The sequence below is a fragment of the Nyctibius grandis genome, chromosome 1, assembly GCF_013368605.1.
Source record: "Nyctibius grandis isolate bNycGra1 chromosome 1, bNycGra1.pri, whole genome shotgun sequence".
In the NCBI taxonomy this organism is placed as follows: Eukaryota; Metazoa; Chordata; class Aves; order Nyctibiiformes; family Nyctibiidae; genus Nyctibius; species Nyctibius grandis.
The window spans coordinates 53,925-70,233 of NC_090658.1; the positions used below are offsets into that span (position 1 = coordinate 53,925).

Sequence of the window (16,309 nt, forward strand, 5' to 3'; positions counted from 1 at the left end):
TAGTTTCTACATACACCGGTAGCGAATTTGAGTCACGTACCATTCGCTGCGGGGCTGGTCCAACTCTGACTCGCTTCAATAAAGAATCAGCAAACCTAGAGACCCGCACTCTGCCAATTTTCTTGAACGGAATTCGCCACCCCACACGGGACTCTAGGACGCCGCTCCTCGCCCCGTACGTCCCGCGTCGCACGTTTTTCTTACGGCGCGGCTACCCGTCCGTCCTTGGAAACCGTCCTCTGTGCAAAAAAAGCAATGATAAAACAAACAGCGGAATAAAAATCAAGTTAAAACATCCGTTTCCATCATCTCCCGCTCATTACGTTTCTACTGGCATTTAGGTGCTCAGCAGTTAACTCTGCTGACGCCACATACCACTCAAAATCCTAGTCGTGCGTATAAAAGGCTATTTCCAACTCGCCCGTAAAATTAGCAGGAGCAAAGAGGACAAACGCTTGACCCCAAAGAACGTAACGGGCAGCCCTTCGGTTATCCGGGGCGAAAGTTCCTCCTTTTAGCGGAAAGGAAAACTCTCCTAACTACCGAGGCACCGCTTCGGGAACGAGGCGTGCTCTGTTAACCGCAGTTTTCCACCAGCTTTTCTGCGAGTTTGCTTTTTCTCTGGCTTTGAGGTGGAGTACCTGGAGGGTCCTCGAACTCCAGAACGTTTCTGCCCGCTCCCCCGGCCCCGTACGCGCCAGTACCCGAGCAGCGAGCGGAATCGACCGCACAGGATTTTCTTCGTGTGACGCAGAAGGCGACGCTGGGGAAAAAAAAAAAAAAAAGAGGCAGAAAATGAACCCGTTTGTCGCACCCGGCGGACGGGGGAGGATTCTGCCAGAGGGGCCGTGCCGGGCCAGGCCGCGCGCCCCGGGAGCTCCCACCGGACGGGTTCTCTCCCCTTTGCCAGGTACCGGGGAGACGCCGCCGCCTCGCCCGAGCCCCCTCGCAGCGCGGCTGCCCCGGCACAGCCGGGGGACCCCCCCCCGCCCCTCGCTTCTGCCCTCGGGAAGGGGACCGCGACAGACCCTCCGCGCAGACGGAGGCGCGGATTCGGTCCCCCAGGGAAGAGGCCGGGCTCCCCGCCGGCAGGAGGGCAACTCACCTCCCCGCTGCTCGCTCCGGACGGCGGACGCCCCCCCGTCTCGTTGCGGCTCCCGCTCCCTCCGGTTCCCCGCAGCCCTGCGCCCCCAGGGCCCCACGGGCACTTTTGGGGAGCGCTCGGGAACCGCGCAGGGCCCGGCCCCACGTCTCTGCGGGGCGGCACCACCGCAGCCCGGACGGCGCTTTGCTAGCGCTCTCGCAGGCTTTACTTCGCCGCCATCGCCTGCACCGCCGCGCCCGGCCCCCGAACCCCCCCCCAGGCCCAAAAGCCCCCGCGGGGAGCAGGGCCCAGCCGCCCCGGGAGCGCAGCCCCGCCCGGCCGCCTCCCGGGACACCCCCCGCCACCGGCGGCAGCAGCCGCGGCCCTTTCCCCCCCGCCTCTCACCGTTCGGGCACCGGGACCCGCCGGCACCGCCGGAGCCCCCCCGCGCCGCCGCCGCTGCCCGGCCCCAACACCGGGCAGCTGAGAGCCGGACGGGGCTGCCCCTGCTCCCCCCGGCCCGGACACGGGCTCGGCCCCAACACCCCCCCGGCGAGCCCGGGGCAGCGTTCGGCCCGGGGCCGCTTCCGCGCCCCCCCACCAGCCCCGAGAGCGCAGAGCTCGGACCCCACCGGGGGATCGCGCCGACCGGGGGATCCCCCCTCCAAGACCCGCCGTGCCCGCAGACTGTCCCCCCGGCAGACGCCCCACGGCACAGGGGCGCTGTGCCAGAGGACGGTGCCGCGCCTCTCCCTCCACCTCTGCTCCGCCTCGTTCCCGCGCCGGGACGGGTTCCCCAGGGCCACCGACGCCCTGGCCCCTCTTGGCCCCCCACACCCGACACCCCTCGCTGCCCCCACAGCCACCAGAGTCCACACACGGCGCTGGCCCCTCACCCTCGCAAACGCTCAACGACCTGCAGGCAAACCTGCGCCGGGGGTAGCCGCCGAGCCTCACGACACGCTTACGACAGCGCAGCTGAAAAACAGAAATCCCAAATTAAGACTCCGGCACGGTCAAAAAACACCACAGAAAAAAGTAGAGGAACACAGTCAGGATAAGAGCCACGAGAGCAGATGAGCTAAAGCAGGACTCTAGGTAAACAGGTCAGCTCAAAATACAACGCATCCTTTAAAAGCCTGAGGGGTTTCAACACTCAGCATCAGCATCAGGACTCACGGACACCATTTCCAACTCATTCCTAACATAAAAGCTGTTGTAGAAACTGTCACGTAAGTTGTCGTAGAAGTTCCCATGAATTAAGCAGATAAGAATCAACAGAGGTGAAAAAGAATTAGGAGTAGAATAATAAATACAAGTCTAGCTGACAAACACGGGTGGGCTTTCACAACCCTTGAATATTGTTCTCAAAGCTCCTTTGTATAATCCTTGTTAAAGAAAATCGGCAGAGTCCGGGTCTCCAGGTTTGCCGATTCTTCATTGAAGCAACTCGGAGTTGGACCGCCACCGCACTGAACGGTACCTGACTCAAATTCACTATCAGTTTATATAGAAACTAACAAGCAGTTACATCACAAACTTCTCACGAGCTTCTGTTAAAAATCCACTAACTATTTCCATTCCTCTTTCTTCCTTCGTCAAGCGTCCACAAAAGTCCATTGTCAGGAGTCCACGAAAGTCCCTTCTATTCCGTTGCTGAGCTGATCTTTATGCTCTGGTTCCGCTCCGGCTCCGGTCGACACCCCCCCATCCTTAACGTTCTTGCTGTAATCGGCGTCCCACCTTGATCCAGGTCGACCAGAGTCTGGTTTCCACTGCCAGCGTCTCCTAAGTATTAACCTAAAATAGCTAAAGTCTATTTAGAGTTTTATTTCTATTAATGCTTATTTCTAAGTATCCCATATTTCTGTTAAAGAAAAGGTTAACCATACATCCCTTTACTAAATCATCAGAAGGTAATACTTCTAGGCCTGCTCCTGCTTAGCTACTCATTAAGCTTTGATTGATGATTTGTTCAGTCATAGGTCAGGATTACACAAGGAGCTCTGAGAACAATATCCATGGATTGTGAAAGCCCACCTGTGTTTATCAGATTGACTTATATTTATTATTCTATTCTTAATTCATGAGAACTTCTATAACAATTTATGTGAAAATTTCTACAACAACCCTGACCTATGACTAAACCAATCGTCAATCAAAGCTTAATGAGCAGCTAAGCAGGACTAGGCCTACAAGTATGGATTTCTGACGATTCCAGTAAAAAGGATGTACGCTTAACCTTTTTTACCTTAAAAGAATACAGAATACTTGTGGGAGACCATCAGCCCACAAACAGCTGTGCTTTACTTGCAGAGCAGGGGATTCCCTGGGGAAGGCTGCACTGAGAATAGTTCTCGCTCCCTTTGAAGATAAAGGAGCCCTGAGCAATTCATGGGGCCCTTTGAGGCATGAAAGAAGTAAATGTGTGTTGAAGGGCAGTTCTGAAGACAGAACTGAAAACAAGGAATGGCTGTTGATGGCTTGAGCACACAACACTCTTCCCCGAAGGGGTGATGAGCGCTCAGCCTGTGAATGTTGATGTTATCTCGAACCGCCCAGTCCGGCTCCTGCATTTCAATGGGGCAGTAGAACAGCAATAAAGGAGCCTGAGGCCTTTGGCTTTCAGCCCTCGCCTCCTCCCTCGCAGAGTCCCTGCCTTCTTTTCCGCTCGCCCCAAATACTTACAAATAAGAAGCAGTAGAAATAAGGTTCTAAACAGACTTCAGGTATTTTAGGTTAATACTTAGGAGACGCCGGCAGTGCAAAGCAGACTCTGGTCAAGACGGGACGCTGGTCACGGCGAGAACATCGAGGACGGGGTGTTGAGCGGAGCCCAGGCGGAACCAGAAGATAAAGATCAGCTGACCGGCGGCGAAGAACGGACTGCTGTGGACTCTGGAGGAAGAGAACTTAAACGAAACAAGACAGTTTTTAGAGCTATAAGCATATGCACGGATTCCAGGAAAAATATTCTACAAAACTGAACAGTTGCAAGAAAGTGCATCAGATAATAATAAAAAAAAAATTAGCAAAACCTGCAGCAAGCGTTTGCCACGGTTCTTATGAAGGAGTGCAAATTTTCCTTCCGCCCCCCCCCGCGTGAAAGATCACATCCAATCTACAGATCCACACAGAACCTTACTAAAAACATACTTAAGCCTGGTCTTTATGACCACTTTATGTTCTTTTTTACTTTATGAGAACAAAGTGATCTGATAGAAGATAACGCTTTCTAAAGCTTTTTCTGTGCTGTTACTCTCGAGGCAGGCTCTAAATATCAATTCCTGTTTTAAATGCTGTATCAAGGTAGCTGACATTTTGAGATATCATACATTTGTGCACATATACCTCTGCATTGCTAATTCTCAGCAGCCAGATGCCCTACTACTGCCTTTTAATTTCTTCTTTGCTCAATACCTGAGGCCCCCTGAAGAGTCCAGAGATCTCAAATAGAGATTTCCTGACTGGGGCTCCCTTTTGGGCCAACAGAGAGAGATGAAAGCGCAACTGAAATAGCTGGAGGAATTTTAACTAAGCTCATGAGAAGTTTGTGATGTAATTACTTACTAGTTTCTATATAAACTGATAGTGAATTTGAGTCAGGTACCATTCACTCACTGCGGTGGTGGTCCAGCTCCGAGCTGCTTCAATGAAGAATCAGCAAACCTAGAGACCCGGGGACCCTGCCAATTTTCTTTAATGGAATTTGGCACCCCAGATGGGACTCTAGGACACCGCTCCTCGCCCCGTACGTCCCGAGTCGAATGTTTTCCTTACGGCGCAGCTACCCGTCTGTCCTTGGAAACCGCCTCTGTGCAAAAAAAAGCAATAATAAAAAACCAAAAATGTAATAAAAATCAAGCTGAAACATCCGTTTCCACCGTGTTTCATTCATTACGTTTCTACTGGCATCTACGTGCTCCGCAGTTAACTCGCTGTGGCCCCCAACGCGCGGGGCCGAGAGCCGGTGCCGCTCAGAGCCCGGTGCCGCGGGGCCGCCCGCACTCCCCGTAACCCACGAGCTCCCCGCCGGGCGCCTCGGCCGCAATGAAACACTCGGGCCAGCGGGCCAGGTGCTGCAGGCAGAAGGGAATCCCGTACTGCGGCCGCGGATCAGGAGCAAGCTGTCCCGGCCGCGGCCGCCGCCGCCCGCCCCAGGCCCCGCGCCTCCGCCCCGGCGGCCCGGAGGATGCGGTCTCGGCCAGCGGGTCCGGATTGCTGCGGGGGGAGAGCAACGCTCACCGCGGGCCCGGCTGCGGGCCGACGGGGCGCCCCGAGCTCCCCCGGGGGAAGGGGGAGCTGCGCCCAGGGCCGAGCGTGGCGGAGAGCGGGCAGGGGGCTCGGGGGAGAGGAGAGGGAGAGGGAGAAGGGAGGAGGGCGAGCGGCGCTCACAGGTTGTCGAGGCGGAAGAGCTCACCGCGGGTGGAGGCGCGGAGTGCCGCCATGCTGCTGCTGCCGCCGCCGCTCCCGCCGCCGCCCCGGAAGCGCTCCCGCCGCCCCGGAAGCGCTCCCGCCGCGGAGCGCCCCGGCCCCGCCCCTGCGGGGACACCGGCAGCCGCCGGCCCAGGCCGCGGAGGGGCTGCGGCTGGGAGCGGGGGCCGCGGAAGGCCGAGTCCGCCTGCGGCGTGGTGGGGCCGGGAGAGCCTGTGCAGCGCCCGAGGCGCCCCGGGCCGCGGACGCACCCCGGGCCGCGGACGCACGCAGCCCCCGAGAGCCACCGCCGGCAGCAGAGGCCGAGGCCTGGGTTCCCTTGGCTTTATCTTCCCCGCTAAAAGGGGCAAGTGTCACGAAAACTCTATTTTATGAAAGCGTTGTACGAAAATACAGCCTCCTCCCTGCTTTAGCAGCTTGATGTGGGTCATTTTCCCTTACCTCTGCCTGCATCTCTGCCATCCTGGCAAGAGAGGAGAGCAGCGCAGTAACTTTTTTCTTTCTTTTTTTTTTTTTTAAATTCAGTCTAATCTATCTGGCAACTTACAGACAGCAGGCTTTGTGCACTCTTTTAGTTTTCCGGAATTACAGACATGGCCTCCGCCCGGCCCGGTAACGAATCCTCACCCGGTTTGTCATGCTGCAACTCCAGCAGCGAAAGGACGATCCACCGAATGGAAGGCTGAGACTGCAGGGAAGGGTGACAGCCTTTAATATGAACAGTAAGAAAAACAACATGGGGAAACGACAACAAGAAGTTAGATTTGATTTAAGCTGCTGTAGGTAGCGTTTTATGATTTTACAGTATGTACTTTCTGTGAATTCACACATAATCCCCTGGTGAAGTGTTAACTTTTCTGTTAAGCCTCTTTCATTAGTAAGATTTAGGAGTTTATTACCTCCAGGTTTATTTTCTTTAGCCTTTCCCATTACTTCTCTATTTCAAAAAGAGAGTAATAACTAAAAAGAGACCTCCTCAACTATAAGCTTTTTCTTGCTTTTCAGTATTTCATAACATCAAACACCTTGCACTAGAGAAGATGGAATAGCTTCTTTTTACAAATCCAAATTCCTTCCAAAGTTTTTGTATCATCTGTTTCCTGGCATTATGAGAAATGAGAAGTGTTTTGCACAGCACAGCGCAAAAGCGTTCTAATTTTCAAAAGAAACAATTGCACAAGAATAGACAGCGGAATCATCTTGAGGTGGTTTGGGTGTAGAAGAATTTTTAAGTACAACCTTTAGTAAAAGCTTTGATATGAGTTTTTGGTTTAGTAATATGTGTTTAGGACATCGCTATCTTGTAATATGTTACCAGATGCAACCAGAATGCTGCTCAACAGGCCTGGAGTGTTTGTTCTCAGCCTGCTCCTTGTACAGACCCAACCCAGGGCTGGTTTAAAACCCAGTCAAGCTAATCATGTAGAGAGGGTTTAAACAAAGGATGATTAATTAATTAGAAACAGGTGTTTTGCTAGATAAAGAGAATTTAGTAAGTAGAAATCGCTTGCTTTGGATAGTACATCTTGAAGTCTTTCTCAGAATTGTGCGAGATGGGATTAGCAGAAGAAGTGATTAAGACGACGATGACCTGAAGACGACCTTGAAACTGAAATGGGAATTGGAACCAGAAAAGAATAATTTACAAGGGATTGTGATGGACTTCAAATAAATGATGAGTTTTGAGAACTAAAAGGTTGAGTGGAAATATACAAAGGCTTTGGACTTTATGTAATAAGCTTAGAATGGTATATAAACTGCGTGGGTTCTTTAACTGATTTGCCATTCACTGAGGTGGTGGCCCAACTCTGAGTTGTCAATAAAGCAAACCTAGAGGTACCCACGTCTGGTTAATTTCCTTGAACACTGGGCATGTGTTTCCCTGTTTGCACTCTTTGCTTTCCTTCATTTCACGCCCAAAATTCTGAGTTCCTTAATACTTTGCCTCTGCCCCAGTCCTTCCCTCCCCTAGCAGAGCCACCATCGTATGAAAACAGTGGAATTTTCTTTAGCACTGAACGTTGGTCCTAATTTTGCAAGAAATGGTTCAGCAGTCAAGACACCTGCCTGCCGCTCCTACTGACTGTTCAGGTCAAGCACACTACCCAGACAATAAAGTTACTGTATCCTTCCTTTGCAGAGTTTAAAGTGGACCAAGTAGTGTGAAAAGCAGCAGCATCGAAGTCTACTGATACATAAAACATTCCAGTGTGAACCATTTCTTAAAAAAAAAAAAAGAAAACCCCAAAAACCACAGCACACAACATCCCAAATTATAGTTCAGTATTACAATGTATTTTTATGTGCAAAACTCACCATTTACAAAATGAAATACAAACATGTGCCAGGGGTTTCAGATACATGGCAAACTGACAAAAATGCTACAGATCTCTGTATGTACAATACACGTGCCGCCCGTGACATGTGGGTAATCATCTGCCTTACGTTACACTGCTCACACTAGACTTGGGGAGAACCCCACGTGCCTCTAAAGAGAGTGGCCCTAACTGACTTCAGTGGGGCCCAGAGCGTCGCCCACAGCCTCGGCTACCTTGGACAAATCTATAGTATACACACATTTAACACCATTTTATCTTTGCATAGGTAGGACTGACTTCCACATCTCACTACTGAGTAACTTAGAACCATGAAATGCTACAACACATTCTTCAGTCCAAGACACATTCTGATGTTGGTGACAGACTACACAAAATAGTTAGTGTTCTCCTTCAGCTTACTGATGTATTTAATCCTCTGCTAACACAAGCAGTGTCTGGGATAGGTGCTGCCGAATCCCTCTGGCAAATCTACAATACTGCTTACACCGAAGTTCCTCACCAACCACCTCCGCTTATTTTCTGCAAGGAGCCTGAACCAGCAGACTAACACATTTTAATCCTAAATTATGTTCTCTACATTCTTTCTCTGCCCCTTCTCTACATCCTTTTCTTTCCACTTCCTCTTCCGACCCCCCATAGTTCTGTCTAAAACAATGCATATAAACAATAATCCAGATAACAGTACATCAAGTTCAGATAAAGGCACTGAAATCACCAGTGCCAATGTTACAATCTTCTTACAGATAACAGAAGTTTCATAAAAACTCTCCTGTAACAGGAAAAGAAGAGAAACCACAGAGACTTTTAATGCAATACTCTAAAACCAGCAAGAGATTTATTCTTGTATATTAAATGTTAAAATCACATGCATAATTATAGAATACTTTATAGTTAAAAAAATATTTCAAAAACCAACCCTGACAGTTTACCTGCAACTGCTATAAAATTTCTATGATATATATATATATATATAAAAAAACATGGCAATTTTCTGTAATTAAAAAAATTAGGAAAGGATGCAATCATCCAGGTAATTATGAGTTAACTGATGCCCTGCATCGGACAGTCTTGTCAAACTCATGCTGGTGGAAATGAGCTCATACCAGCCAGTTTACTGAAATACTTGTCTAGTGTACATATATTTAAATCAGAATGACATTTGGCTAAAGGATGAGTGTAAGAAAATAGATTTCTGCACACTACAGCAAAAGACTTGCAGAGGGCCACAGCATAATATGCTTCAAAAGAGTCTGGTACAAGAAATTGAGCCCCGTGGGCTGCTCACTCAAACACGCTGGTGGAATATTCCGCATAACTGGCCATATGCACGGTTTACACGGGGCTTTGTAAGCGATGCTAGAAGTGTCTGCGCGTGTTTTACTACGCATTTGCGGTTTAAGACCTGTTTTAGCTCCTAAGGAAGGCAGCCAACAAAGGTGTTTTCAACAGTTAACAAGGAACAGAAATTAAACAATGAGTTGCTGGTTTTAAGAAGCCGAGTCATCGTTGTTTTGAAAAATGGCACCGTATGGATCACTGTTAATGCGCTTGTAGACAAAGTGAAAGACCTGGGGTTGCGGACGGCTGTGCAACTCTGCCTTAATTTTCTGAGGGTAGGTATCCTCTGTCAGTTGCTGCCACGTGTCGTCAACAAAAAGAAACAGGCTATATTCTTCTGGATTGTCCACTTTAAACTTCTCAGCACAAAGCTGACACACATCTTCGGTAGTGATGTATGGTCTTACTAGTAAGGTCTTTCCCGTACATCCACTGTTAACTTCCTGGAATGCAACACGAAGGTAGTTCTGTAGAACGAGAAAACAGACATCAGAAACTCAAAAAACCAAAACTCATCCTCTGAAAGTGAAGAGTCAGGAACAAACAGCAAGCCTTCCCACGTTCTAGCTGTGAAACACACACCAGCGATTCCTGTACGTTACGTCCACCCTGTGAACTGCCACGGTGGTGGTAAGACTGTGGCAAGCCTGCGGTGGGCGTAACAGAAATTCGTAAGCCGACATCTTCCTTTCCTTGGCTTACATTCTAACCCTGCAATTAAAAGTGAACAGATAGCAGCCCTAAAGCCACATGGAAAACACCAGTGGTTTTAACTAAACTTGATGTTTGGCCTTACGAGGAAAGAAAATGCTGTGAAGCAAAATAGACATCTCAGGCAGCACGCCCGAGTGATGGTGCTGCCACTGCTGGGTCAATACTAGAGAACAGAAGCTTCACCTGATATGTTAGTCAGAAAGAAAAAGAAAAAAAAGCCTCTGCCGGCGGCACACAAGGGTGTTGATCCACAAGTTACTGCACAATAAACTGTTTGCATTCTTCTGCTGCAGTATACAAAAGGCAATCCATCCTCACACAGGATATTTTCATCGCGTTAACCGGTGGCAATTTGGTGTCTGAGCCTGAGGTAACCAAGTTTTGTGTGACGCTTTTTCTTTTTTTAAATAAGGCTTAGAGGGATGCAGAATGAAAATTTACTCTGCAACATTAGAGTAAATCATCCTGAGGCAAAAGCTGGATCTTTTTTCTCTGTTGAGATTGATACATGCCCACAACTCTGATAACATGGATAAATTCTAAATATGCCCCACAAGGAAATGCAGTTCTACCTTTCAAAAAACATTTAAAAAGTAAAATAAAAACCAACAACTGAGGGGAAGGAAACAAAAACAAACAAAAAACCCCTTTCGGACACATGAACAAAGCAGCCTGCTGTTACATGCTTTTTTAAAAAAGAAATTAACTGTGATTAAAGACTAAAAAGCAGTAAAATTAAAGGAGGTGGAAAAACGTCAGTAAGAAAGACTTATTTATTGACTGAACTGGTACCTCTGTTTGTATGCTGACTGTATTAAGCATGCTAAATCACAGTGGTAAAAATTTACTTTTCATAAAAATAAGCTGTTAAAAACTGAGAAGAATGTTCACATGACTTCAGTTCCAAAGAGCACTCTAGTCTTTAATAAAGTATTTTTTGATAGCTTGCAGACTGAAACACTGAAGCTCTGCAACAGCATTTAAACCATTGGGACTGACCCTGACTGAATATAACTAATCCATTTCTGTTACCCAGCGTGAAGAAATTATAAAAAAATCAGTCTAGATAAGGCAAAACACAGTACGGTTTTAATTTCTAATGTAGTTAACACAGAGAAGACCTGTTTTTAAATGCATGTGCTTTTAGATGGACAGGATTGCTTCAAGGAGAGGCTGAAGTTCGTACAAATGCCTGCATAGCTCATATACTAAATATCAAAATTATTTATGCAGTATCAGAAAGTTGTATTTAATCATCATCAAAATACGTGCTGGTTTTGCTTTTCCATCCATTCGAGGGAGGGAGGATGAAGGCCTTCCAGGGCCCAAAAGCTGATAAGGCTGTGAGAGTGCATCACAGAAATGCAGTGATCACATCCTGGTTCAAGGTGGGAAAGATGAGTTGAGCTCAAGTTGTGTTACACGTTGGTTGTAGGGAAGGTGCTTCATTTCAGGACGGCAGGACGTAGAGAAGGGAGATGGAAAAGTGGCATTCTGAGCAGGCAGCAAAATGCATGAATTTGTGCCCAGCATAGCCTGGAAGTGGTGTGATCTTACTGACTTGAGGCTCTCTTGAAAGAGACAGCAGAAGGAGAAGCACTGGACACGCTCGGTGCAAGCTCCTCCCCTGCCCCCTGCATCTTCCTGCATCCAGCACGGCATCCAGCTGTACAATTAGCTTGGCTGAAGTTCATTCGCTGAGGAAGAGACGGTGAAACGGAACCCAAGATCCTGCTGAACGAATCTTCCGTCATTTAGTCATCCAGCAGAAATAGAAGGTGATGAATTTTCCTGTGACCAGTGTAGTGTTTTGCTAGAAAGAACAAAGACTCAAGCTACTTCAATCTGACACCTAACTACAGGTAAGCAGAATATAAAATGGATGCCAGTAAGATGGACTAGCTTTGTGCACTGGCCATAGTTTGGATTTCTGTTAATCAGTTCTCCTCCTCCTAAGAGAGGCAAATTGTGGAAGACTGCTTCTTTTCCAGACTCCTTCCTGTTCAGTGTTGTGCATGGACACTGATAAAGCAGAAAGAGCCTCGACTGAAATGTTTCATTATCTCCTGATAACCCCACACCTTCATTTCCCAAGCTCTTAACTACATCGTAACTAACTGATGGTCGTTATTAGCTTCTCTGGCAACTTTGAGCTGTGGTATGAACTGTAAACACATGAACACAAAGGAGTAAATCCTTTCTTCTTGATTCCAACATCCTCCTTGCTTCAGTCCACAAACTGATGCCTCTGAACAGACAGTCAACAGCACACTATATGAAAGACACGCAGGCCTGGTTTTAAAAGATGAAGTAATCCCGACTGTTTTGTTATTCTTCAGCTGAAGTTACTGCCCTACTCTGAAAGAGCAGTAAGAAATGGAAGAGAGGGAAAAAACACAAACAATCATGAAGACATCCATAGTATAGAACTCTACTCCTTGCTTAATCTTTAAAACTGTAGGCAAGCTTTTCTCACACCCCTATTACCTGCTGTATGCCACCATTGGCTGCTGGGGAGTTGTGCTGATTTATAACACTGGAGATCTGGATTTGTTCTTTTTAACAGTAAAGCGTACAAACAAGCTGAATCTAAGATATGATTCAGTTTGTCTTCGCTCTGCATGACTTAAATAGCATGGAGGGTGGGAAAGCTCCATTATTTAGTGTTTTCTTTAGACCATCATAAACAAACTCTATTATAAAGTGCAAAGACTTCAAAACCGAGGCATATTCTCAGCACTGCTTCACTCCACTTACCTTGTGTCCCCAAGGGAATTGTTACGAATCATACCTCTCAAATAGGGATTTCCAACAAAACAATCATCCCCTCTTTTTTTTTTTTCTTCAGCCCTAAGCTCTACCTGAAAATCATCAACTGACGGTATCGTCCTGTTCGTTGTCCTCCTCTTGTGCCACTGCCGGAGAGTATCTCTGGCTTCTGAACTTAGCAGTCGGGCAGCTTGTTCTTCCTGGAAGTTCTTGATCAGTGAAAGTGCTCCATAAGCGCTTGTCAAGTAATAGCCTCCTGTGAAGGACAGCAAAGAACTTCTCAGAGTGGTCACAAACACAACGCTCGTTCCAACTGGTCACGGTCAGAAGTACAAACACAGTATTAAAAAAAAAATACACACACACACACATATATATATATGAAAGTCCCTGTACTCGATTGCCAAAATATTTATACATAAATGTGCTGATTTTGGCTGGGTGAGAGTTAATTTTCTTCATAGTAGCTGGTATGGGGCTATGTTTTAGATTTGTGCTGAGAACAGTGTTGATAATACAGGGATGTTTTAGTTACTGCTGAGCAGGGCTTACACAGAGTCAAGGCCTTCTCTGCTCCTCACACCACCCCACCAGTGAGCAGGCTGGGGGGGCACAAGGAGCTGGGAGGGGACACAGCCGGGACAGCTGACCCCAGCTGACCCAAGGGATATCCCACACCATATGACGTCACGCTCAGCATATAAAGCTGGGGGAAGAAGGAGGAAGGGGGAAGACGTTTGGAGTGATGGCGTTTGTCTTCCCAAGTAACCGTTAGGTGTGATGGAGCCCTGCTGTCCTGGAGGTGGCTGAACACCTGCCTGCCCATGGGAAGTGGTGAATGAATTCCTTGCTTTGCTTTGCTTGTGTGCGGATTTTGCTTTACCTGTTAAACTGTCTTTTATCTCCACCCATGAGTTGTCCCACTTTTACTCTTCCGATTCTCTCTCCCATCCCACCGGGGGTGGTGAGCGAGCAGCTGTCTGGTACTGAGTTGCTGGCTATGGTTGAACCATGACAATTAAGGAAAACAGCTCACTGCCCTGCAGAACACTGGCTGGTGTGTTCTCAGCTGCTCAAAGACACGCAGCGGCTGCACGCGCTCCGCACTATCAAGTGGTGCGATAGTATCTAACTCGGGGTCCACTGGTGCTGGGGTCACTCCTTTACTCCTGAGTGTTTTTACAAAGTTGGAACATGACTTTTCTTCTAAACAATTTCCAAACAGCGATTTGTTTTCTTCTTGAGCTTCAAGTGTGGATGAACTAAACATAGCTGTTTAAACAAAGTAAAGGACAATCTACCACTGCTCAGGAACTTAAAAGCAACCATCCTTAGCGGCAACATAGGGATGACTGTGTGTGCGATTTGTACCCCGCAAGCATCCCAAAGAGTTTGCTTTTGTTTTTAGAAGTAAGACTCTCTTTGCCACCTTTTTAGCATTCCCGATAATGTCCAGCTGGTTCAGGAGGTGATGTGTACAGCCTTCCATACTTTATCTTTACTACATGAGTGGAGAACAAATTAAAGTCAAGACAGAGTTGTTGATGCACTAAAGAAGCTGCAGGTCACAAAGGAAAAGGAGTGTCAACAGGAGGTAACAGTCCTCAACAACCAGGAGAAACAAAAAAGACACGCTGTCATTTATTTCTCTTGCTCTCTCTCTTTTTTTTTTTTTAAAGTAAACTATTTGAGTGGGAGTGTCCAATTCAGAGACAGCACAGTCTATTCATGGAGTCATTCAAAGACGCATTCTATACTCATAGTAGTATTTTCTGCATTACTGATAGCATCCTTTTGGCCTTTAGATTTGCAACAAGTTTAATACATAAAACACATGCAAGACCCATGAGACAAACTGGACAATACATTACATTTGAACTGCACAACCCCAAAGCACTGAACAATTTTTCCTGCACGGTATAGTTCATCTGGTGCCAAAGACAGAGACAGCTAACGGATGGACTTCTGCTGCTGCATTAAAACCAACATGCCTTAATAGTAAATGTTTCTGCCTTTCAAGCATGTTAATGATCTCCAGCTTCACATCGCAAGTATTTTCTGTGCGAAGATTCCTGAACAATGCACTAGAGGATGCTCTGCACACAAAGCAGGGAACAGACTAGTGCCAAATTGGAGGAATCCTGGCATGGTTCTTTCACGGATACCGGCATGTAAGAGGATACAGCAATTTCAGCAAGCCAAGAGACAGCAGGAATGGGAAACATACACATATACTTAAACTCACAGCTGAGCTTGGTCACAAGAACCTTTAAACATCCTCAAAAACCTGTAGATTCTGGGGCCTACCAAGGGCTTGCAGAATACCTCTTTGTTAAAAACAGCACCAGGAAAACAGAAAGGAGGGAGATTTCCTTGCCTCTAGCAGACTTCAGCTGTCATTCAAGGGTGCCTTAGAAAACATATTTCTAGGGCTCATAAAAATACTTTGTGGGGAGTAAATATTGAGAAGAAGCAAAGATCATTAAGGAGGGCAATATTCTCAAAAGCATCTCCCCAACAGAGAATTCCCCCATAAGTTTTTACAAAGCACCTAACCCAAGTCCCATTATGTGTCTCACAAGTAAACTGAATGCTGTGGCCCTATAAATACTCCCAGGTAAGTTTCAGGAACAGAAAGATAACCACATTTGGCACCTGCAGAGCATATGTGTTTGCTTGCTAAGTCACAATGCCTCCCCCTTCTTGGTTGAAAACAACGTGTTTCCTCATAAGGGAGTATACATCAGTAGATTCCCAGGTCACTCAGGCCTGTAGTCTGCAAGCTAATCAGCTTTCTCTTAGTTTAAGGTGGAAATAATTATGATATTCTTCTGTTACACTACCGACATCACTGACTTTAGGACTCCTCTTGAAAGGTGTTCTACTCAAACAGGGTTAACAGCAACTGTGCCATGAGGAAGAATCTGCCTTCCCTCATCCTTTACTCAATTCTAATAAAACCAAATAAATAAATTACCTTCTCCATGCAGCAAAGACGGATCCAGCAATTCCATCATGTATTCAATTTCAGTATCCAGCTCCAGCATATCACACTGGGCTAGTACGTATGTCAACACAGGCAAGAAGTCATCAGCTCCATACAGCCTCCCTGGGTTGAAGGGAACACAGACAGTGACAGACAAACCACAGCCTTTTACTAGTTTCAGTGTTTGAAAGGAAAGCATTATTTTGCTGCCTTCACTGACCAGTACATTTGTATTATTCCATCTGCACTTCTATCGCTGGCTAAGAGATGACGAATAGGCATTTTCCTTGTACAAGCTCCACTTTCTGGAAGGACCGAGCCACAAATATCAATTTCTGAGTCTGGATCCCAGCAGAGCAGCCTGAATATAAAAGCCTATTAGATCTGACGTGAAAACTCATTTCCTTGACAGAACATAGTTAAAAGCACCAGTGAGCAAAGGCTCATATAATTTCCAACGAGCCGGTGAAGCATCATGAGCAATGGCAGCACGCAGCTAACACACAGACTACGCTGTACGTGGCTAGGTCTGTCTGTGCTCCTATCACTTTTATTGCATTTAAACTTTCTGTTTAGAAAATACTACGTGGCCAAATCTCTGGGTCTGGACAAACTGTGTTCGTTGCAGAATTGTGTGATGGTCAC

The 16,309-nt window shown here is 47.2% G+C and overlaps 2 protein-coding genes across 12 annotated transcripts in view; both read right to left on the minus strand.

The window, feature by feature from the left end:
• Positions 1-411: 411 nt before the first annotated feature.
• On the minus strand, positions 412-5,580 carry NAA20 (N-alpha-acetyltransferase 20, NatB catalytic subunit). 7 transcript variants are annotated; one of them, XR_011048690.1, is made up of 5 exons: positions 5,505-5,579; positions 4,706-4,898; positions 3,773-3,996; positions 1,981-2,062; positions 412-763 (listed from the first exon to the last, which is right to left on the minus strand). XR_011048690.1 is itself a non-coding variant. In XM_068406946.1 (2 exons), exons 1-2 carry the CDS (start codon positions 5,530-5,532, stop codon positions 5,062-5,064), a joined length of 297 nt encoding a protein of 98 aa, XP_068263047.1. In that variant the 5' UTR covers positions 5,533-5,554; the 3' UTR covers positions 4,945-5,061. The 7 variants fall into 7 exon arrangements, 1 of the variants encoding a protein (XP_068263047.1); XR_011048689.1 differs by having other exon boundaries at positions 4,695-4,898; XR_011048693.1 differs by lacking the exon at positions 3,773-3,996 and having other exon boundaries at positions 4,865-4,898.
• A 2,223-nt stretch (positions 5,581-7,803) lies between these two features.
• Positions 7,804-16,309, minus strand: part of RIN2 (Ras and Rab interactor 2) — a 76,979-nt gene continuing 68,473 nt past the window's right edge. For 4 of the 5 annotated variants that reach the window (XM_068407174.1, XM_068407173.1, XM_068407181.1 and 1 more), the window contains 3 exons: positions 15,656-15,787; positions 12,771-12,934; positions 7,804-9,662 (listed from right to left, as the gene is read on the minus strand). In XM_068407174.1, coding sequence (XP_068263275.1) covers positions 9,345-9,662; positions 12,771-12,934; positions 15,656-15,787 — 614 coding nt within the window. In that variant the 3' untranslated portion in view covers positions 7,804-9,344. Of the gene's footprint in view, positions 12,268-12,770; positions 12,935-15,655; positions 15,788-16,309 lie in introns of all 5 variants that reach the window. The other variant, XM_068407198.1, reaches the window with a different exon arrangement.

Excerpts from the sequence above, each read along its gene's own strand:
- NAA20 (XM_068406946.1), bottom strand. The coding sequence starts at position 5,532 with ATGGCGGCACTCCGCGCCTCCACCCGCGGTGAGCTCTTCCGCCTCGAC. Across the intron at positions 5,306-5,479 it reads CTCTTCCGCCTCGACAACCT|CAATCCGGACCCGCTGGCCG; the intron begins GTGAGCGCCGCT and ends CTCCCCCCGCAG.